This window comes from Mustela lutreola, chromosome X, assembly GCF_030435805.1.
Source record: "Mustela lutreola isolate mMusLut2 chromosome X, mMusLut2.pri, whole genome shotgun sequence".
Classification (NCBI taxonomy): domain Eukaryota; kingdom Metazoa; phylum Chordata; class Mammalia; order Carnivora; family Mustelidae; genus Mustela; species Mustela lutreola.
In genome coordinates this window covers 88,480,207-88,504,334 of record NC_081308.1, presented here as the reverse complement: position 1 = coordinate 88,504,334, position 24,128 = coordinate 88,480,207, and the positions used below count along the sequence as shown (strand labels likewise).

At 44.5% G+C, this 24,128-nt stretch overlaps 1 protein-coding gene across 1 annotated transcript; it reads left to right on the top strand.

Moving 5' to 3' along the window:
- Positions 1-59: 59 nt before the first annotated feature.
- Positions 60-23,749, top strand: LOC131822023 (glycine receptor subunit alpha-4). Its single transcript, XM_059158403.1, has 9 exons — positions 60-482; positions 5,732-5,862; positions 6,145-6,212; positions 6,856-7,079; positions 7,218-7,300; positions 8,835-8,975; positions 12,054-12,268; positions 14,794-14,943; positions 20,695-23,749. Exons 1-9 carry the CDS (start codon positions 412-414, stop codon positions 20,983-20,985), a joined length of 1,374 nt encoding a protein of 457 aa, XP_059014386.1. The 5' UTR covers positions 60-411; the 3' UTR covers positions 20,986-23,749.
- Positions 23,750-24,128: the final 379 nt, after the last annotated feature.

The following is a 24,128-nucleotide window of genomic DNA, read 5'->3' as shown; positions in this document are numbered from 1 at the left end:
CAGGGGGAGGTGAGAGGGAGGGAAACATCTTCCTCCAGTTCTCCTTCCTTCCTCCCCTCCAAGACTCTCCAGGGTTTGGAGATTGCTGCCCAAAGAGAATCTCCTTCAGCTCCCTGGCAGACGGGGTAAGGGCCTCCGGAACCCCAGGCGAGTCAGAGCAGGAGCCGGTAGGGTTATCTGTGTCAGGATCATTTCCAGGGGAATAGTTCTGGCCCCTGACTGGTAACGGCAGGACAGAGAGAAGAGAGCAGAAGAGGAGAGAGAGCACACAACTCCTAGCCCAACGGTCTCCTTGTGAGCAGACCAAGTTGGAGGAAGGCTCTATCTGTACTTTCTGCAGCATTCCTCCTGCTGGGATATCCCTCTCACCTTGGCAGCCAGGCTGACAAAGGGCTCCAGGGCCCCTGCAGAATGACAACTCTTGTTCCTGCAACCCTCTCCTTACTTCTCCTCTGGATCCTGCCAGGGCAGGTCCTCCTCAGGTGAGCTGAGTCGGGGTGAGAAGGAGGTGCATGCAAACACTGGCCGGGGGCAGCAGGGGCATCTGGCACAGTTTCCTCTAAGTTTACAAAAAGCCCACAATCCAGAGGGCTCCAGAGAAAGACACACCCTCCCCTAACCAGGACCCAGGAGCCTTTCACGAGGAATGCCAAAGCCCCAGAGCTGGTGGGAAGCCTTCTGCATGGGTGAGAGCTTCCTGGGCCTGGGTAGGGGCAAGATAGCTGAGCCCCAGAACAGAGGCCATCTGTCTTGCCTTCCTTGCCTATCTTCCTACCATCATGGCCACACACTACTCAGATTCCTAAAAATGACACCAACATCTGTCAGCTGTCCACCAAAGAGGCTTCAGGTAGCAAGGGTTTGCCTTAAACCATATCAGGAGGAAGCTGGGCTGAGCAAACCTTGGCCCTCTGCTGTCACCCAGCCAGTGCACACATGGCTGCTTCCTGTCCTGAAGGGGCACTCAGTGCAGTCATTTCCTGGGTTTTTGATAGCCAGACACGCTTTGGACTCCCTGTAAATGTTCCCCTCCTTGTCCCCATTTTCTCATGAGACCAGGAGCCAGTCAAGATGGACCAGGTGAGTTGAGTAAGAAAGATGACTGTGGCTTAGGCTGACCTGGTCCTAAGAAGAGTGGAGGGGCCGAGTACCACTGCAACAGACCTCTTCCTCCTCTTACTTCAAGGAGCACACAGAGACAGCTTGATTCTGAGGCACCTCCTGCCTCACTGCTTGCAGACACATTGGCTGGGAGGAAGGCAGGGATCCAATATGTGTGGGGTGGCAAACTTCCTAAAAGCGAAAAGTAGCTCAAAGTAGAATGGCAGCTCAGCTGGAGTTGGTAGGAAGATGCAGGCAGAAGGGGGAATGCAGGGGGCGCTCATTGGCCCTCCTGGAGGGGAGACTGCCTCAAGGCCCAAGCTTTGGTGGCAGCATTCCCACTTGAGCAAATACAGCAAGGCAGGACCTTAGGAAGTCTTGAGTTCGAATCCTTCATTGTGCATGTGGAAACTGATTCTTAGAGATGCGGAGTGACCTGTCCAAGGTCACTCAAGCACCCGGTAGCATAATCAGTGTTCTCCCCTACCCACCCCAAGGCCTTGCCTGAGCCACATTTTTCAGCTCCAGAGCCTCCTATGTCCTGCCAGTACTGGGGACTTTCCAGGAATGAAAGGGAGGAAAAAGTGGCTGCACAGGGACTCTGCTTTCAGGCCCATAGACAAGGCAGCCCCAGAAAAGAATTCTGTGACAGAAATTGGGACCCAAGACAGCTGAGCCCACAGCCTGTCACAGGGTCCTGGGGCTGGGAGAGGTGCCCTTAGCATGGGGCTGAAGAGGGTGGCAAGGGTCTGGCTGCTCTATGTACAGGGCCATGTGGCCTCCCAGCAGGCAGGTGGCAGGCAGCCAGAAGCAGCACCTGGCCAGCAAGGACACCCTGTGGTGAAGCCACAGACTTCTGCTGCTCTAGCACCACTGCCACCCCTCCTTGGATTTTCAGAGCCTGCTTAAGCCACCTGCTCTGCCAGCCCCAATTTGGGCCACAGTGACCTCTGTTCCCAGTGTAAGGGCTTCCTCCTGTTCAGAGGATTCAAGAAGGAAGAATTCTAGGAGGTCAGGATGTGTCTTCCACTGAACTTCTCCTACTCTGGTTCCTTGGCAGCCTACCCTGGCATTGTAGTAGATGGACTTAGTTCTGAAGTCAAAAGCTCTGGGTTAGAATCTTGGCTTTACCATTTACTAGCCATATGATCACAAATAAGTCACTTTACTTGCGGATCCTTAGTCTCTTCATCTATATAAGGGGAAAAATAATAATAACCTTCATCTGGGAGGACCGATGTGAGAACTAAACGAGATAAGGTAAGTAAAGTGCATAGCATGGTGCCTTGGTTATTCTTATTATTTAATGGCTCACAGTGCATATGATCTATATGACCTCAGATGGTACATAGATGTAAACATGTAAACAGGGGGCCGTTGGCTCAAAGAGAGCTGGACCCAGAAGGACAGCAGTCACCCTCCCTCCCTGCCCCAGAGTGTGGCTACACTAGTGGCAGTGGGGGAGCTAGCTCTGGTGGCTAGCACAATGGTGGTGGCAGGATGGAGCAGGAGAACCAGGCCCAGTGAGGATTTCAGCCTGAGCTCAGCCCTGAGCCCCAACCTGCCCTTCAAGGCTGAGGTTCTAGTCCTTAGTCTAGCTGTTGGCTGGTAAGCAGATAAGCAAGCATGTGGAAGGGGTGTTGCTGCTCTTAGAAAGAAACTTGTCAGGGGAGAAGGGGCCAGCCTCGAGGTTAGGACAATGCACACTGGTCCCTTACTCAAAATCAAGTTATTAGGGGGAAAAGATGGAAATTGACCTTCTTGGTGTAGTCATCCTACTTGGAAGTTCTTCTCATGCTCCTAGAGCCCTGCTTTCTCACCTATTTTGTTGTCAAAGTGAGTTTACAATCCTGCTGCTGCCCCAACCATGAACTGAGGTCCAGCTCAAAACATAGTTCCCTCTAGTGCAGCCACTCTGGAAAACAGTATGGAGGTTCCTCAAAAAGTTGAAAATAGAGCTACTCTACAACCCAGCAATTGCACTACTGTGAATTTACCCCAAAGATACAAACGTAGTGATCTGAAGGGGCACGTGCACCCCAATGTTTATAGCAGCAATGTCCACAATAGCCAAACTATGGAAAGAGCCTAGATGTCCACTGACAGATGAATGGGTAAAGAAGAAGTATACACACACACACACACACACACACACACACACATACATACAATGGAATATTATGCAACCATCAAAATGAAATCTTGCCATTTACAACGATGTGGCTAGAACTAGAGGGTATTATGCTAAGTGAAATAAGTCAATCAGAGAAAGACAATTATATGATCTCACTGATATATGGAATTTGAGAAACAAGGCAGAGGATCATAGGGGAAGACAGGAAGTAACAAAACAAGACAAAACCAGAGAGGGAGACAAACCAGAAGAGAATCTTTTTTTAAATTAACATATAATGTATTATTTGCTTCAGGGGTACATGTCTGTGAATCATCAGTCTTACACAATTCACAGCACTCACCACAGCACATACCCTCCCCAGTGTCCATAACCCAACCACCCTATCCCTCCACCCCACACCCTCCAGCAACCCTCAGTTTGTTTCCTGAGATTAAGGTTTCCTGAGATTAAGAATCTCCTATGGTTTGTCTCCCTCCCTGGTCCCACCTTGTGTCATTTTTTTCCCTCCCTACCCTCCACAAACCTCTGCCCTGCCTCTCAAATTCCTCATATCAGAGAGATCATATGTCTTTCAGGGATAGATCATAATTGTCTTTCTCTGATTAACTTATTTCACTTAGGATAATACCCTCTAGTTCCATCCACATCATTGCAAATGGCAAGATTTGGGGTTTTTTTAATGGCTTCATAGTATTCCATTGTGTGTGTATTTGTGTGTGTGTGTGTGGTGTACACACAATATAAGATGTGGTATATATACCACATATTCTTTATCCATTTGTCTGTTGATGGACATCTAGGCTCTTTCCATAGTTTGGCTATTGTGGACATTGCTGCTATAAACATTGGGGTGCATGTGCCCCTTTGGATCACTACATTTGTATCTTTGGGGTAAATACCCAGTAATGCAATTGCTGAGTCATAAAGTAGCTCTATTTTCAACTTTTTGAAGAACCTCCATGCTGTTTTCCAGAGTGGTTGCACCAGCTTGCATTCCTACCAACAGTGTAGGAGGGTTCCCCTTTCTCCGCATCCTTGCCAGCATCTGTCACTTCCTGACTTGTTAATTTTAGCCATTCTGACTGGTGTGAGGTGGTATCTCACTGTGGTTTTGATTTGTATTTTCCTGATGCTGAGTGATGTTGAGCACTTTTTCATGTGTCTGTTGGCCATTTGGATGTCTTTTTTGCAGAATTGTCTGTTCATGTCTCCAGAAGAGACTCTTAATCTCAGGAAACAAACTGAGGGTTGCTGGAGTGGAGGGGAGTGGGAGGGATGGGGCAGCTGGGCGATGGACATTGGGGAAGGTATGTGCTATGGTAAGTGCTGTGAATTGTGTAAGACTGATGAATCACAGACCCGTACCCCTGAAACAAATAATACATTATGTGTTAATATAGCCCACTTCAAGTTCATTTTTATGAATGGTACAAAAATAAAATATAGTTTCCTGCTGGAGCAAACACTGGAAGCCAAAACTCCCTCTCTAGAAGCTGGGTCCCCAGCTCCTGAGCAGTTCAGCATGAAGGCCAAGCAATGGAAACCAACTCTCAGAAATAAATATTTCCCTTGAGTCCTTACCATCCTTGGTTAAATCACAACATAGCTACAACCACATTATTTGCAGGGAATTGTAATTCTTCTTTGAGTGCTTTTAAGGCACCTTTAGAAAGAGAATACTGGATGAGGTCTCAGCCCCTTGGGTTTGAGCCCTGATCCTGTCATTCACCAGCCTTGAGACTTTGACTAGGTCACTCCTCTTTTGGTTTGTTTGTTTATTAGATTCCACATATAAATGAGATCACACAATATTTGTCTGTCTTTGTGTGACTTACTGTACACAGTATAATGCTTTCAAGGTCCATGTTGTTGCAAATGGCAGGATTTCCTTCTTTTCATGGCTGAATAGTATTCCATTATGTGTATGTATGTGTGTATGTATGTATGTATGTATATATTATATCACATTTTCTTCATCCATTTATCCATCAAAGTACACTTGAATTGTTTCCTTATCTTGGCTATTGTAAATAATGCTGCGATAAGCATGGGGGTGCATATATCTTTTTGAATTAGTGTTTTAATTTTCCTTAGATATATTCCCAGAAGTGGGATTGCTGGATTATATGGTAGTTCTAGTTTTAGTTTTTTGAGGAAACTCCATACTATTTTCTAGAGTGGCTGTTCCAATTTATAATCCCACAAGTCACTTTTCTCATCTGTCTTTGCACTCATTACACTGAGAATTGTGACGATAAAAAAGATCTCATATATGTGAAAGCACATTTTTAGGACTAACTACTGGTCTGCAGTGTTGGCTTATGGCTGTTTCTGTTTTCCTTGTTTTGAAAATGGGTGCCCAGAGACCCATCTTCTCCTATCTTCCTGCCTGATGGGGAGACCAGCCAGAGGTATGTGGGGACGGGAAGGAAAAGGGTCTGTGATAAATGTAGAATACAAGTGGCTTCAGACTTCTTTATGTTACCTGTCCAGAGTGGCCTTGGCAAAAGAGGAAGTCAAATCTGGGACCAAGGGACCTCAGCCCATGTCCCCCTCTGATTTTCTGGACAAGCTTATGGGGCGAACATCTGGATATGATGCTAGAATTCGACCCAATTTTAAAGGTAAGGAGCATTCATCCTACAAAAACCCTTCCTTCCGCCACCCCTTTTGGAAACATACTGCCATCCCAGCCACTATTGCCTACCCCAAGGACAGGAAGCTGGAAGTACTGAGCTAACTGATTCAATTCAGAAGGAGCTTCCCCTCCCTATTGCTTATGGGTCTATGCAACTGGCACTGCCTTCTAGCAGTGCCCTGGCCTCAAGCTCAGGGAGGGAGTCCTGGAAACTGCTCTCAGCCTCCTGGAATGCCATGCCAATATGGCTGTGTTTTGCCACCCCTAGGCCCACCTGTGAACGTGACTTGCAACATCTTCATCAACAGTTTTGGCTCTGTCACTGAGACTACTATGGTAAGGAGTATCTCTGTTCCATGCTTCCATTCTAGCATGAATGAGAGAAGCCCACTAGATATCGAGACTTTCCTCCCTCTGCTGTCCTCTCTCTGTTTTGTGGTCATGGCTAAATCCATGGGATGTCTGAAGTTGGTCACTGGGAGATATCTTTCCCCGACTGGGGTTTCAGTGGCCAAAGGCAAACTAGCCTAAAGAACAGATGGTCAATCATGGGAAGTAGCTTGGTACAGAGCACAGACTTTGGAATCAGACAGATCTGTGTTCAAATCTTGACTCTACCATCTAATAGCTATGTGACAGGTTATTTAAATATATCATTGTTTCTGTTTCCTCATCTATAAAGTAGGGATCATAACAGGACCCTCCTCACAGTGTTGGCATGAGATTTAAATGAGATAATACATATAAAGTAAGCACACTTAGCAGAACACCCACCTCATAGTAAGTGATTAATAAATGTTTTTTCCCTTCCCATCTTTGCTATATCAGCCCAAAGCAGGCTACTTCTTCAGTGCAAAATGCTCACTGCCCCTGAGATGTACTCCCAGCATTTCCTCCTCATGGCTCTCCTGCCCATGTAGGCTTGCTGGGCCCCTGGAATAGCATTGCCTCTCATGGGCCCATCTGTGCACCCTCTCAGGACTATCGGGTGAATGTCTTCTTGCGGCAGCAGTGGAATGACCCACGCCTAGCCTACCAAGAATATCCTGATGACTCTTTGGACCTTGATCCCTCTATGCTGGATTCTATCTGGAAGCCAGACCTATTCTTTGCCAATGAGAAAGGGGCCAGCTTCCATGAGGTGACCACAGACAATAAGTTACTACGCATCTTCAAGAATGGGAATGTGCTCTACAGCATCAGGTACACCTGGTGTACAGCCAGGAGAGTTTGGGTCAAGGAGAGAAAGCCAAATGGAGGATGAGGGGTTGGAAGAGCGTCCCCTGTGCTGTGCCAGGCCCCAGAAAGTTGACATCACTTCTTTTCTACTGTCCCCGGCAGGCTGACCCTCATTTTATCTTGCCCAATGGACCTCAAGAACTTCCCCATGGACATCCAGACATGCACCATGCAGCTGGAGAGCTGTAAGTGTCTCTAGAGAGTCTCAGAGCAAGGGCTGGAATACCAGGTAGTTAACCCCATTCCATGATATTCCAAATGAGAAAAGGGAAATCCAGAGTAGGGACTTACTCACACATGGTCAGCTGTTAGCAAGGATGAGACTAGGAGCCAGGACTCACTAACACCCAACCCAGGGTGTTTTTTCATCCTCATACTATTTACTGGTTTGGTTATTCCACAGTATTGGGAAATGGGACGGCACCAGCTTTACATTCAAATGTGCCTGTGTTGGTTATGGGGGGTGAGCATTTGAAGGACACCTCGTCTGCCCAAAGATATTCCTCTCACAGTACCTGAGGTAATTCTACTTTTACTCCCCCTGAGTTAATACATTCAAGATAACTATAAAAATGCCAGAGTTGGCAGAGGGGGTACTCTTGAACCCTGATTCCGCATGAACATAGATAACTTCTGTAGAGAATTTGGAGAAGATGGTTCTAAGTATAGCACAGCATCCAGGGTGGCAAGGTCAGCCAAGGGCTACTTTGTGACAGGGAAGCCAGCTTATAGGGGCTGCTCTAAATGCAGAACAGTCAATGGACAACAAGGCTGGACCATCAGCTATGTGCACTCCTTTGCCATCTCCTGGGCAAGGTGAGACTCTGAGATCAATACACACCAGCTTAATCCTCAGAGAAGAAGTTTTGTCAGGCTGTTTCCAGCATATAATAACAATGATGGGTAGAATGTGTCCTATGTGGCTAGCCCTTTAGAGTTCATAAACCACTTTCATATCCAGGTTCTTATTGCCCCCTCACAACAATCCTGAAAAGTAGGTGGAGCATTTTAGAGGAAAGGAAATGACTTACCCAAAGTCACATAGCTACTTTGAGTCAAGGCCTTACATTGCACATCTGTGAGCCTCAGTGTTTCTTCTCCCATTTCTACTTGACATGTGTGAATATGGTCACATATATGGTAGGAGTTTCACAAACTGCTAGGTACCTGTGAGCAACTTGTCATGTTCAGATGTTAACTCTCAATCTGCCCCAGTTCAGGGCCCTGGCTAGGAGTCTGTGGTGTGCACATTGTCCCATGCATGACTGACAGGGTATAAATAGCTCTTTCCTCTCTGGGATGAGGAGGCAGAAGCCCCAGCTCTGAGGCTGGCTCAGCTCAAGACATGTGGCCAGTACACATGCTTACTCCTGTTAGTTTGAGATATGGCAGGAGGTTCTCAGTTGTGTTCCTTGACATCATTCCAATGCTTTTGACCTGCTTTCTAGGTCTACCAGAAAAATTTCTCTCTGTGCCTCTCTAAAGCTTGAGAACTAGATAGAAGAGGAGTCTGGAATCTTTCTGATTTATCTAGTTAGGGTGGGCCTATAATACAATTGACCAAGTACCCCCTTCAGAAAGGTTTCCCTTTCCAAGATGAACACGAAGCTCCAAAAACCCAGGCCTTACCTCCTCATCTGCTCTTTCCTGCTAGTTCTCTTTCCCTACCCCCACCCAGCACCAAATTCTGCAGCCCTCTGCCATCTCTGTCACTTTTAGTTGGCTACACCATGAATGACCTCGTGTTTGAGTGGCTGGAAGATGCTCCTGCTGTCCAAGTGGCTGAGGGGCTGACTCTGCCCCAGTTTATCTTGCGAGATGAGAAGGATCTAGGCTACTGTACCAAGCACTACAACACAGGTAAAAACCAGGATCTTTACTTAGTGTGAGCCACAGAAGGACCTCCAGATGGGAGGGAAGGGGCAAGGCAGCCAGCTTCTACAAAAGTCCAATCTGTGCCAGATGTGCTAAGTGTTTCATATGCCTTATCTCATTATGGTAGGAATTATCAGCCCCATTTTAAATAAACTGTTCAAGTTACGTACCTAGAAAATGGCTGGCTTAGACTTCAAATCCAGATCTAACTCTAAAGCCCTTTTGTCCCTATCACATGCTGCAGAGGAGATGGGCCTATGCCAGTGAGTGGCAGGAGTGTCTCACCTGTCCTGGGGCCAACTTTGTGTGGAAGGTGGGGAATCTACATCTGGGAGTAGCCAATGGCTGCTGAACCAGAAAGCAATAGACTTTAGGGCACTGGAAGGCTTACCATCCACACCTCATACCACAGCCACCATTACCCAACTCTTGAACTGGCTTGTTTTCCCAGGTGTGAAATGTGGGCCAGTTGTGGAGAAAAGTTGATTTTCCAGCCTGAGCATCTGCTCCCCACAGCTTCCCTAAGGGTTACTTTTTCCTCAGTTTCCCTGGCTATTTGGATACAAAGTGCTATGACCCTGAGATAGAGGCCAGAAGCTAAAGGGGAGAGATCCTGGATACCTCCTTGGTGTGCTGACATGCTTTGGGTGCCACCCCATTAATATGTGTGTTTGTATATGTAGGATGTGCAACATATGGAGAGGAACAGGTCATTGGATTTAGAAAATGCTGTTGGGAGTGGAAATTAATAGAACCTTTACTGGGGAGAAAACTGGCAATTTGTATATAGGTCAATGGTTTCCAAACTCTGGTGTACATTATATTTCTGTGGGGAGCCTGTAAAAATGTTGATTCCTGGGTTCTGCCTCTCAGAAATTCTGATTATGTGCACTTGAAGTGATGCCCAGAAATCTGCATTTGAACAAGCACCCTGAGAATTCTGTTGCTGATGGTCCAGGGGGCATACTTTGAGAAACTGTAAAAGCTATTTTTCTTCCTTACATGTTGATCCAGGAATCCCACCCCTTGGGATTTATTAAAAGGAAATATTCCAAAATATCACTGGGTCAGTGCTTATACTAGCAAAAACTTGGCACTCTTCTAAATAGGACCAATAGGACAGAGGTTAAATAAATTACACAGTGCATCTGTTTGGTAGAATATTATCCAGATGTTAAAAAGGATGACTGCATGTTGCTTATATCAACATGGAAAGTACAAGTGGAAAAGGTTAAGATTCAAAGTTGTATGCACAGAATCATTATATTGTGGTAAAAGAAACAAATCAAAAGCATGTGTTTAAAAACCCTGGGAGGAAATAGCACTAAATGTTTCTAACGTAGAGTGATACAATGGACAAAACTAAGATCTTTGGAGTCAGAGGTGAGATTGAATAATGGCCCAACTATCTACTAGTTGGGTATCCTTGAGAAACATAACTTAATCTCTTTGAGCCTCAGTATCCTTATATGTAAAATGGGAAATAATAATTTTACCGGGGCGCCTGTGTGGCTCAGTGGGTTAATGCCTCTGCCTTTGGCTTAGATCATGACCCCAGGGTCCTGGGATGGAGCCCGACATCGGGCTCTCTGCTCGGTAGGGAGCCTGCTTTCTGCTCTCCCTCTCTCTCTGCCTGCCTTTCTGCCTACTTGTGATCTCCGTCAAATAGATAAATAAATAAATTTATTTATTTATTTATTTTACCTGCCTCAAATAGTTGTTATGGAATTTAAATGAGATAAGCTATATAAAGTCAGGGCACTTAGTAAGGGCTTGATAAATATGAGCTTATAAATATTATTATTTTTCTCTACTTCTCACTTTTTGCCTGTACTAAACAAGTAATAATTTTGTAATTAAAAATAAAACCACCACTCTCAAAAATGATAGCTAGCTACCTAGATACATAGAAGACAGACAGATAGATGATAGATAGATAGATAGATAGATAGATTAAATGAAGGAAGGAAGGAAGGAAGGAAGGAAGGAAAGAAAAAAGAAAATATGGACACCTAGCAAAGCTATGTCATAACAAGAAGCCTGGGGTGAGGTGGACTCAGGAACAGTAGATCACAGCATCACACAGTATGTCAAAGCCATAAACCAATCATTGATTAAATTACTAGCTTTGAGGACTCAGGTTTGATAAGAGCAAGTCTAGTCCAAAATAAAATAGCAACATACACATCCTCTGCTTTTTGCTTTGGTTATCCTAAACCTCTACGGTGCGGAGAAGCTCTAAGCTAGGTTTTCTTAGCCTGAGGGCATGGGAAACTGGGAAAAATAAAGATGATTGGCAGAGTAGGCAGAGGACTGGTACATGTGCTTTGGACCAATGCACTTTTTATTGGTGGGACAGAATGCTGTCGCCTGATGTTCTCTGGGCACCCGTTGTCCACTATCCAGAGTTGGTCTCCGTTGGACACTATTTCCAGATATTTCCTATCCAGCTCTTATCACTTGCTTGAGACACAGGCAGTGTTTACTTCAGTGAATCCTTGTTGCTAGAGAGCTTCTGGTGTACGAGCAAGCTCAAGCAAGGCTGCTGAGGTTTGGGCAGAGTCTACACTCATTGCTTTGTTAATAATGATGATAGTACCAAATACCTATATGCTCAACACCCCAGATACATCATTTAATTCCCACAATAATGGAATTAATATTGTTGTTACTCTGTTTTACAGACAAGGAAACTGAAGCTCAAACAGCTTGGGTGTTTTGCCTGAGGTCACACAGTTAGTCAGTGGAAGATTCGGTATTCAAACCCAGGCAGTCTGGCTCTGGAGCCCTTCTGTTCTTAATCCTCTTGCTGTGTGGTCAGGTGGAAGGCCCTCTGCTGGAAATTAGTGCTTAGAGCAAAAGGACAAGCCTGATGGCTGCTCTGAGAAATTCCTCAGAACACACATCTGGTTCTCCCTGGGGCCATATTGAAGAGCTCATTTATTTGCCCACTTGAGGTGCACAGAGGCTGGCCCATATATAGAGAGATGTCCTAGTCCTGCCCCTTAGGCTCAGCTCTAGACTGGGGACCTGAGGCCTGATACCTCACCTCTTTCTTTGCAGGAAAATTCACCTGCATCGAGGTAAAGTTTCACCTGGAGAGGCAGATGGGCTACTATCTGATTCAGATGTACATCCCCAGCCTACTCATCGTCATCCTGTCCTGGGTCTCCTTCTGGATCAACATGGATGCCGCCCCTGCCCGTGTGGGCCTAGGCATCACCACTGTGCTCACCATGACAACTCAGAGCTCTGGCTCCCGGGCCTCTTTGCCTAAGGTGAAGAGAAATGCAAGGGAACTTGCTTACCATAGAGCTCCCCATTTCCCCTTCTTCTCCTGTTCTCTTCTGTTTTTTATTTGCCTTAGATTTAAGGTAGATGAGAGCCATTGAGCAAGAACAGGGGGTCAGAATTTTCTCTTGCCCTACAACATACTGCTAATGATATTGCTAAAGATGTGGAAGCTGGGGTTGTGGGTGTTGTCTGGCTAAGGAATGAGTAGAGACAGTATCTGACTTACTCTGACTTTCATCAGGAAATACTAGCATGTCCAAAATCAAAGAACCATAGCAAGTATAAAGTCCCACTCCCTCGTGGCACAGATGAGGTGAATATAGCCCAGAGAGGTAGAACAACCTTTTCGAGGTCATGTTCCATAAGAAAAGAAAAATTTTATATATATGGATTTTAAACCAACATCAATCAGTCTCTTACTATGTCAGAAGCTGGGCACTATTACAAAGACCTCAAGAGACAATGTCATTCTTTTGGGTGAGGAAATTTTGAGGTAGTAAATGGCAGTTATAGTCAGTGGATTTTGAATGTCTGTGGCCTGGTGATGCTTTGACTACACAGAGAGATCTGTGCTTATGAGACTGGGCCCAGGTTCTCCCTGCCTTATGTTTTCATGTAGGAAATTTAGAAGTCACCTCAATGTCCTTATAGTCAGCAAGGCTCTGAGAAATCAGGGAGTAAGCTGATTCATCCATTCAATAAATATTTATTGAGCATATACTATGCACCAGGCAATGTTCTAGGCCATGGAGAAATAATGGGAACCAATAGCAACATAGTTCCTTGTGGATCTTACTGTGAACCTATGCCCTCTCATTTTGACTTGATAGAAACCAGGCTCTGTGATATCCCATCTCCCAGTGCTTATTACTTAAACAGGGGATAATCAGGGCATCCAAGGTAAATTTACAAATTTGCCATGGGGGTGGTGTAGTGGTAAAGAGTAGGAGATTGGAGTCAGGCAGGCTTAGGTCCCAGCCTCATCATTTACCAATGGCAATCTTAAGTAAATTCCTCATCCTCTCAGTCTTTTTACCTATGACATGGGAATATTATATCTTCAATAGGGTTACTGCAAGAAATAAATAAGATAATGTATTAACATAGATAACAATGTTTGGCAACTAATAACTACTCAATAAGTGTTCAATATTGTTATAATTGTTAGGTGTTTTGGTGAAAAGAATGGAGTAGTGGACCTAGGACAGCCGTTGATGTTCCCAATTATTTTTCAGTTGATGGAAAACTTTTGAGGTAATCCAAAGGCCTCTAGTGATAAATGATGACAAAGCTCAAATTAGGATCAGGTGTCTCAGAGGAAGTTGTCTGAAAGTATTTCCTATAAATGTGTTTCCTAAATGGAGAGGAGGATTGAAGAGGCTCTGAAAGACAGAACCACTAAGGTGGAAGGGTTATCCAGTGAGACCTGCTCCTTTCCTGTAGACTGTAGCAACCTCACTGCCCAATGTAGCTGGTGAAAGAGGTTGTCTGTCATCAAACCTACTCCTACTGGGGAGCCCTATGAGGTGGGCTCAGCAGCTGAAAACTATGTAGGAAGTCCATCTGGTTGAGGAGGTGAACTACATAAACCTAAATTCTATAACCCTTCCAGGCCCATCCAGACAAAACCCCATTCTAGGAGAGGTAAGTGTTCAATCTTCAAGAGGGAAATGGGAGAGAAAAGTACTTAAAGGCTTCCAAGGCAGGTAGTGGGAGGAGAGCCCTAAGAAGCAGATGGGTAGATGACAACGGTGCCTTGAAATTAGAGAAGTGTCCATAGCCAGGGATTGAGTAGCATTTCCTTGAGCCACTGAATTCAGTTATCCAGCAGGGACTCTCATAAAGATCAGCAGGGAAAATCACAGTCAAGAGAACAATGGGAGTGGATGAGGGAAAGAAAGGAATTCCTAGTCTGATATTGAGACTGCAGCCTAGGTAAATGGCAATGCCACTAAATTGAAAGCCCAGAACCCCCAAATCCTAGTGCCACTTCCTCACTGGGTAATCTTGGCTAAGACTTTTCCTCTTTAGGCTTCAAGTGTCCTCACATGTTTCACATGGGAATAACAAACCCTGCCCAGTTTCCATCAGAGCTGTGAGGACCCGAGGAAAACACAGAAAGCAAAAGAATGCAGTGTTCATGTTCATTGTTATTTATTGAAAGAAGAGAAACAGAAGGAAAGAATGAAAAGAATAATAAGAAGCAGAAGCAGGAACAGAAGTACAAAAAGAAGAAAGAAAGAAAGAAAAAGAAGTACAGGGAGAAAAGGCAGATGGAAGTGAAGGGTGGAGAGTGCAGAGAGGTGAAGGATAATGGGTATCCCAATCTCTTTGATATGGGCCTTCAGGCAATGGGACATATCCTGGAAAGCTTCTCTGAAAACCAGAAGAAATTCAGGATAATTGAATAACTGAAGAATAGCAGGCTGTTGGTATGGGCTGGTGAACCACTGGATAGGCAATGGAAGGGCTCCAAGAAGGTTGATTGCTCTGTTGGTGGATGTTACAGGTGTCCTATGTGAAGGCAATCGACATCTGGATGGCTGTGTGCCTGCTCTTCGTGTTCGCTGCACTACTGGAGTATGCTGCTGTCAATTTTGTATCTCGTCAGCATAAGGAATTCATACGACTCCGAAAAAGGCAGAGGCGCCAAAACATGGTAAATATAACTAGGAAGGGGTCCCCTTCCTTTCTCTTTTGTACTCCTTCCTCCCTATTCCTCCTCCCACAAACCAAGACTCCACATATGGCTACAAGGATTAAAAAAGCAATCAGGAACCCTGGATTCCGGTCCTAGATGGGTCACAGATAAACTGAGTACTTTAACCTCTTTGATTCCTTTTTCTAATCTATCCAATGGGACAGTAATCCCTGTAGGGCAGTCTAATAAAGTGATTAAGAGCATGGACACATATGGGCCCTGGCTGGCTCAGTCAGAAGAGTATGTGACTCTTTATCTCAGGGTCATGAGTTTGAGCCCCATGTTAGGTGTAGAGATTATATAAAAATAAGTAAATAAACCTTAAAAAAGAGAGAGAGTGTGGGCACAGTGCCTAGTACATAGTAAGCACTGAAAAAAAAAAAAGGTGAGCTCATATTAGAACCTTATCAAGTTAGTCAATATGAGATCATTTTGAGAATTAGTAATGGTTGCTCCTGGCTCTCCCCTCACCCAGGAGGAAGATACCCCATGTTGCCATACATTGACTGGTGCTTAAGAATTCAAGAGTCAAAAAAAAAAAAAAAAAAGAATTCAAGAGTCAAGCACGGGGGCCCTTCTAGGAGAGCATTATATGAGGGTCCCTAGAGCTAAGCTGGAATTAAAAAACCACTACGTGCCTCTTCTGGCTGTTGGATTTCTTTGCCCTGTTCTTCCCTGGGTGCATTAGAATTGGATGTATCAGAGTTGTTGGATGTGAGCTGCTGTTCTCCCTCACTCTTGTTTGTTAACCCCATTTCTTCTACAGTAGAATGATCACCTGGGGAAATAGCTTGATGCCCTGAAAAACAGGCAATTTGCCCCTCCCCATTACCCAGACAGTGGATGTTATGTACATTGTCATGACAACAGGTGCCTGGGCCACACTATCCTAGAAGCAAGTGCCCAGTTATGAGCAAAGTCAAAAGCTTTTGCTGAGCTAGATACTAGCCCCTTAATCATCAGACACAGGTCTGGTCTACCTTGAGCTGTGACTCCTTGTTTTCTGCCCAATCTGGAAGCTCCCAAGCCAGAGGAGATGCACTATGACCTCTGGGGGGTAGAGAAAATGATGATCTGACCCCCCGGGCTCCAGCCTGTTGGGGCCACTCTAGCACTAAGATTTTTCTCTCTTCCTAACACCCACCTCCTACCTCAGCTGCTCCTAGGGTGTCCCAACCATATATCCACACTGAAAATATCTTTAAAACTACCTCTGGGAACTCATGTCCCTAGCTAAGATCCCTTTCTGCTGAGAGCAGGTCTCCTGTCTCATCTATTGGTTTGTTGGAATGTATCAATTCTTGCCTGGACTTTAGTCAGGTTCTGTGAAACACGCCCCCTAGTGGGTTGATCCACAACTGCATCACCTTGAGTAGGACTCCTTCAAGAGCCTTTTAAAGCCTTTCTTATCTCAGACTAAGGGTTAAAAATATATACATACCGACTTCACAGAAGGGAAAGAAAAGAGAATGCTCCCTTTTCTAGGCTAACTCTCCACCCCCTCTTTAGCTGTGTTAAGCCTGCATGCAGGTACCAAACTCTTCATAGGGGTTTTGACCTTAATGCCTTCTCAATGCCTACCTTGAAAAAGAAGAGCAGGCTGCCAACCAGTCTCCAGCATCCCTTTGTCAGCTAAATTGCCTGTGTGGGTGTTCCAGCAACAGCAGCCTGCTGCGGTTACTGTAGAGCTACTCCAGGTTGACACTAGTCCCGCCCCCTCCCTTCACTTCTCCGACTCCCAGCTGCCTGCAGCTCATCTCTTCCTGGCCATATATAAATAAGTTGATCTTAATATCATAATGGAGTCTGACATAACAAGTGCTCAATTATTACAAAGTTGTAATAGCGGCCTGGGCCCTGCTTAGACCCCCGGATCCTGGCAAAAAATGGGCTGGGCTTATTATTAATGTAAATACAACCTGAAAATCAAAACTTGTGCCATTAGCACATGTCCCTTTTCAAGTTTCTTTAAGCCATTTCCATCCCAGTGGAACTGGAGCAGGAATCCTGGAGGTCACTGAGCAACCTATAAAAGTTAAAGCAGAGTTCATCTATTTCTAGAACCTCTCACTGGGCCCTGCCATTCTAGCTGAAAAAGCAAGTCTTTAGTCTGAGAAAAGCCCTCTTAGGAAAGGGGAGAGCATCCATATGATTTTCAGAAAGCCCTTAGCCAAGAGCAAGTTAGGAATATTTTAGGAGCCAGCCAGCTGTTCACCCAGCTCCAGGTTTAATCGTGTTCTTCTCTAATCTCTCCTCAACCACCCATCTCTACTGCTTGGTGGTTTCCTTCCATGTCATTGTCTTAAGTAATTTAATTTCTTTTCCATACATTTCTGCTTTGTCTTCCCAGCTAGCCTATATGCTTCATAGGGAGGGGATCTCGTTCAGGCCCTAGTACTGGGCTCTGACCACAGCAGCCACATTACCCACTCCACCAATCTTAGCAGGCTCATTGGAGAGGGTTCTCTTTCAAGCTGGGCAGAGAGGAAGTCTTGCCATTATCAACAGGATAAGAGAAATGGAAGAAATTTCAAAACACTGCCGAATTCTCTCAGGGGTTTGGTCCCAGAACCCTGCTTGCCTCTCTCCATCCCCCAGCACCTCCATTCTTCACTCTTCATTCATTTCAATATGTATCACTGAATAGCTATCACTCTTTCCCATCTCCACATCCTACTCCCACACTGTACATTCATTCCTTCCCCAACTTGGTTTTGGACTATCTTTACCCTCTAGTTCCCCAGCCCCCCTCTCCTATAGATAGCTATAACAAAAAATATTCTATTCCAACATCCATGGAAGCTACCAAGTTGCATTTAAGCCTCCATTGTCTCTTCCCAACACACACACACACACACAGAGTCTTAAGAATTTGGCTTAAATAGATGATACTCATATCCAGGACCCCCACCCTTAGATTTCAGGCCACTTTGTCTTTGTTCCCCCAACTGCAAATGGCACAATATGTTAAAACCAAAAAGAGCCAATGGCAGCTTACTCTAGTGATCACATTTTTTCTCCCATGTGAGACAGCTTGTTTTCAGCCTGGGAAATATTTCCAAATAATTCCCTTTAGATTTACTATGATTGGAGAAAAGGAAAAGTAATTAAATCTATAGAAACAGAAACAGCAGTTGGATTCAACTTTCTCTTTCAGAGCCTTCTGCAAACAAATATATTCCACACTCTTATCCTCTAGCTGAGGGGCTGAGGAGATCAGAATAAGCGGTGGGGAACTGGGGGTGTGAGGGACCCTGAAATGGAAAACAAAAGAGGAAATGATTTTATTTACTCCCTAATTTTTTCTTAGAAAAAAAATTTATTTATTTGACAGAGAGAAAACACAAGCAGGGGTATGGCAAAGGGAGAGGGAGAAGCAAGCTCCCCGTTGAGCAGGGAGTCTGATGTGACATGAGGCTCCATCCCAGGACCCTGGGATCATGACATCAGCTGAAGACAGACATTTAATTGACTGAGCTAGCCAGGCACCCCTACTCCCTCATTAATTACTTGGAAGATATTTTGTTTACCTCTGGTTCTTCATTTCTAAAATTGATCCAGCACAAACTATGTAGTAAAAGTGTGAAAATGAACTAGGAAAAAAAAAAGGTGATGTGATCCAAGGCATCTGGTGACAGATTACGGTAGTAATTTTGAGCAGAGAGCTAAGGCTGCCCCACTAGAACTCAGAGTCAAAGCACAGCCACAGTAGTGAATTGCCTCTGGCCTACACACATACAACTGTCTCCACAGAGACTGGCAAAATTAAAGATAGGGTAGCAAAGCTCTCTGGTTGGCTGACTTAGATTCGTTCCTATGCCAAAAGTGCCACTTTTTCTAGAGGCTGATGGACATCAAGCCATTGTATAGGGGTGGGACAAGGAGTGATCGTTTTTCCTGCTGAGCACTTTGTAACTGAGTAAGACTCTCTTCTGAGTAGACTCTTTAGTTTGAAACCCTGAAAGGATGCTGGCTTCATGTGAACAAAGCCATTCCCTGTCCTATATACTGAAGCATGAAGCTCATCACTCCATTCATTCATTCAACTGGTATCTACTGGGTGCCTTCTAGATGCCAGGCACTGTGCTGGGGACATGGCGGTGAACAAGACCAACACACTTTCCCAGGTTTGTCCTATGAGCCCACAGGAAGGAAAGAAAGAAATGGGGTCTGTTGCAGAATCCGTGGCCTGAGCTTGCCTGCCCCTGATGCCCAATGACAGGCTCAACCTTCTGGTGATGTAATAATCAAGGGCTACTGGGACCCACCAACACCAATATCTCACATACAAAGTCACTGTTCAGTGTGTTACCATAGTTGCAGAGGTCCCATTATAAAGACCCTATGATGTCCTTCTAACTGCACAATGTGTGTAAAACCTACTTTATCCACATTTTATGTGTATCTATGGCATATCTATTCAATATACATGTATACCATTCTATTTTATCACTGAATATCCTGAATCTCAGGAAGACCTCAATCCTGGGCAAACCAAGAAGGTAGTTTGTATCATCCAACAAGGGGGTGTTTCACTTCAGGTGATTTCTTAGATAGCTGAAGTTTTTACTCCTATAAACATCAACACTTTAAAAAATTTTAACCATCTTTGAATGAACTATTTTTAGATTCTGGTATGTACTTACCTGTCTTATGTCTAATTTCCAGGCTGTGAACCATCAATTATGATGGTAATGTGTGCTTTAGAAGTAGACAAAATTGGGCATGTCTGAGTTCTATATAAACTAAGAGTAAATAGGCTCTGAGTTGGGGGCTGAAGGGCTCTCATATGAAGAAAGCTCTCTATTGATCACTCAGGCACTCTGGTCCTTTTTTTCTCTCTTTGTTTCTCTCTATATCTCCCTCTCCCTCTATTTCTATCTCTGTCTCTGTCTTCCTGTTCTTACTTCCTAGCCCTCCAGCTGTTGTAGCTACTTAAGGTTGTCAGCTGAATATTGAGTAAATGAACTTTGTGTAGTCTGCTACATTTCTTAATGCTGATATAAAATTAACTTCCCCAGTGTGAATGTGTTCATCATAATGCATATATTTTACATAAAGGGAATCTGTATTGGGTAATAAATGTTACCCTAGATGTACTGATACCTTTGTCAAAATCTGCTGGTTTACAGAGAATCACATAAATTTGCAACAGATTTATCAGCTTTACCCTAATTTGGATGACCCACTAGGTTACTTAAAACTTCTGTAATTTTCAGCCTTGAGTTGAGATAAACAATTTTTAAAAGATACCCTATACAAGGAGAATTAATTCTGCAGCTTTTGAAAGTCATTAAAGTCAAGTTCACCAAGTCTAAATATCTTAGCTGTACATTCTAAAAGTTTTATTGTTCTGTTTATTCTGTTGACTACCAGAGATAACTTTACATTGAGATATCCTTCTCACAGTGGGTTGGCACTTCACTGAGTTTTAGATGGCTGTAAATGATGTTATGCATTTTTAAAAAGGCAGCTCGGGACTTATCTGCAAATAGAATCATAATATATGCCATATGCACCATGTATAGCTGCTTAGTATACATCCATCAAATGAACAGTTCTATGGCTATAAAAAAGCATGCAGCGGGTCTGTGTACCCAGCCACCAGTCTGCATAGCATAACCTATGAGATATATGTGTGTGGCCTGGTCTCCATCCTTAGATGAAGCTGTAACCTCAAATGCTGTCCTTTTTCCCATGTAATTTCAGGAGGAAGATATCATCCGAGAAAGTCGCTTCTATTTCCGTGGCTATGACCTGGGCCACTGCTTGCAGGCAAGGGATGGAGGTCCAGGGGAAAGTTCTGGTATTTATAACCCCCAACCTCCAGCCCCTTTTCTAAGGGAAGGAGAAACAATGCGGAAACTCTATGTGGACCAGGCCAAGAGGATTGACACCATCTCTCGAGCTGTCTTCCCCTTCACTTTCCTCATCTTCAACATCTTCTACTGGGTTGTCTATAAATTGCTACGGTCAGAAGATATTCACCAGGCACTGTGAATAGGGTGAGAGCTAGAGAGTCCTGCTCTTGACTTCCTGCTTCCTCCTGGGCGGGCCTCCCCTCCATTAGATTCCATCAGGGGCTTAGAAAATTCATTTCTGATCTCCCACTCAGAACCTCAGTGGCCAATCCCAAAGATATGTGGGTCTACACTGCATGGTGCCAGTGGTGGCTATACTTAGAAAGATGGCTTCTCTGTTCTAATCCAATTTTTCTCCATGTTATCCCATTTCTCATGAGAATAAGATTTGGCCATGTTCCTGGGACAAGGATGACCTTCTTCTCTTGCTGGAGACTCTCTGTTTTCCAGTTCTCCAGTGGAGAATATTTAGACCATTGCTACTATATTCTGGCATTTGTTATCTTAATCTGCACCATTCTTTGCCCTGCCATGCCCCCCACCCACCCAGAGCCTGGCTTTACTCTGCCCTCTATCCCTCCTACCACAGGCTCAAATAGGGAGGTTTTTCCCATCCACAAGTTCTGCCCTGTGTGACCCGGTCACTTTTCCTTGATTGTGGGAAGAAGGCAAGGTGACATGTTTCCCACATCTCAGCAAGGTTGGAATAGCCATAAGCTGCACTGAGGTAGGGCATTGCTCTATGACTGAACGGAGAAGTCTTCAGATCTCATAGGATGCTCAACACTGTCAGAATGGGGGCAGGAATCTTGGACTCTCGAAAAAGCTACCCTTCCAGATCCATCTGAACTTAGAGTCTCAGAAATATTTGTTTTATTCCCTAACTAGTATGGTGGTAAAGTGTGTTTGGCTGCTGGGGAATGTAAAAAGAGAAAAATGCTTACTTTTTAAGAAACCTCTCAACAGTGTTAGAAAACTTTCAAGAAAAGTAAGATCCAAGGTAGTAGGACCCAGGAGGAGTAAAATATAGAAACTATCCTCAGAAAATCTTTTGTTGGCTGGGCCTTCATTTTTTTTTTTTTTCGTTTTCCCCAAAGTCTCTTTATTTCACAGGGCCCCTCATTGTTAACTTGCCCTTTAACCTTCTTTTAGTAAGCATATAATAGTACCATTCAACCTTGTCCAGGATAAAGTGGGCTTCAACCTTCCTAGAAAGGAACTAGACATATGGAGGACTCCTATCCTGGACAAACATTGGCTTGGCGAACCTCAGGGTAGTAATTGTAGAAGTTAAAGGGCCATAAGTCGGAGTTATTTAGTAACCCTTTTCTTGTTTCCCTTCTCATTCCACAGTCAGTGGCAGTCAGTTGAAGTGACCAGAAATGTCAGAATAGAAGGGGTGTGGAAGAGCCCATTTCAGGCTTAAAATACCACTGGGGCATGGGGAAGCATGGGTCTGATATGCTGAATCCTTTGAAGTGACCCAACTATGAAGAACTGAGAAAGGGAATATTAAAGTACAGGGCTAACAGCTGAAAGACAGGTCATCAAATTATCTTTTAAATATCTTGTCCTTTTCTCTGGACCTAGAATAATTAACTATGTGAGTCCAATCTCTCTCTCTTCCTCTCTGTTTCATTCCTCTCTCCCCTTTTCTCCCTTCCTCTCATCCTCAAGATGGTGTTCTAAATTGAAAGTAAGTAAATAAATCCAATGATCAAAGCAAATCCTACAGTCAAAGCAAGAGCTCACCTTTCTTTCCCCCTTTTTCCTATTGAGCTTGTCAGTTCTTTCCTGTTCACTGCTATACTCCTCTTGTCTGTCTCTAAGCTTTGAGGAGAGCATTCTGGGCTGACCAGGGTAGCCGGACCAGGAGTTAATCTTACTGACGATATTAACTATAACTGCCAGTGAGATTCAAAACAAAAGGACTGGCTTAAGGGAGGAGATTAAATTAAGAGGGCAGAGAGTCCCTGTTTTTCCATTTCTGCCCAGGTAGTGCCAACCAATGAGAGGCCACAAGCAATACCCCTTTGAAAGGAGCAGAGAGTATCTCTTTGATACTCTCCATGGCAGGGCTGGAGTGTCAGGCTGCAGCAGCTCGAAGGCGGGGGTAGTGGGGGGCGGACTATGGAGATGAGCTTATTGCACAGAGCTCTACTTGTTATAGATCTTGTCCAGATGGGCCAAACTGCACAAATCCGCCCTGTTGGAAATCTCAAGAACAATGCCCTGGAGACAGCTACAGTACTGAGCAATAGAGCCTGCCCAACTGGGACTCAGATCAGGGCATCAGCTGGTGCTGGGAGCCAAAGAAGCCAAAGTACCAACCAACATAATAGCCCAAAGGAGTCCACAAAGCTACTCAGAGGCAATGCCAGGTGGAAGGTACTCTCCCTCCCTATCAGAGCCCCCAAGTGGAGAAGGGAGACACATGGTGCAGAAACAGGTGCAAATGGCTTTCATTTTCCTCCCCCTTCCCACGTATGCTCAGGGGAAGGAAGGTGGAAAAGCTTGGTCCCACTGGAAACATCTGACATCTATCATTCCATTCAATCATGACATTCTTGAACTTGGACCCTTTTCACCACAGTAAATTGGCAGGAGGTGATAGAAGAGACTCACCTGCAGGTCACTTTCATTTACCCTCATAGTACTTACCCCTCCAGAGACCTGAAGTAACTACTGGCACCTACTTTCTGACTGAATCACATATAAAAGTGATTTTAAGTTTTAAAACAGCACTTTTTGGGGTGCCTGAGTGGCTCAGTGGGTTAAGCCTCTGTCTTTGGCTCAGGTCATGGTCTCAGGGTCCTGGAATCGAGCCCTACATCAGGCTCTCTGCTCAGCAGGGAGCCTGCTTCCCACCCCCCTCTCCCCCCTGCCTCTCTGCCTACTTATGATCTCTCTGTCAAATAAATAAATAAAATCTTTTTTTTTAAATCAAAAAACAGCACTTTTCTTTCTTTTTTTTTCAAAGTAGGCTTCCCACCTACATGAGGCCTGAACTCATGACCCTGATTTCAAGAATCATGCTCCACTGAGAGAGCCAAGCAGGTGCCCCAAAACAGCATATTTTCTAAAAGGGAAAAAAACTAACTATATAAATAAAGTGCTTTGGGTATTTTCACTAATTCATTGTTAATCCCTAATGTGAATTAAATATTTTATACATATATTTTTCCAGAGAAAAGACTTCATTCAGTTGCTGTTACAGCTACCTGCACCTCCACCTTCCCTTCAGTTTGTTCTACTCTTTGGAAAACCAGTGTTATGTCTTCC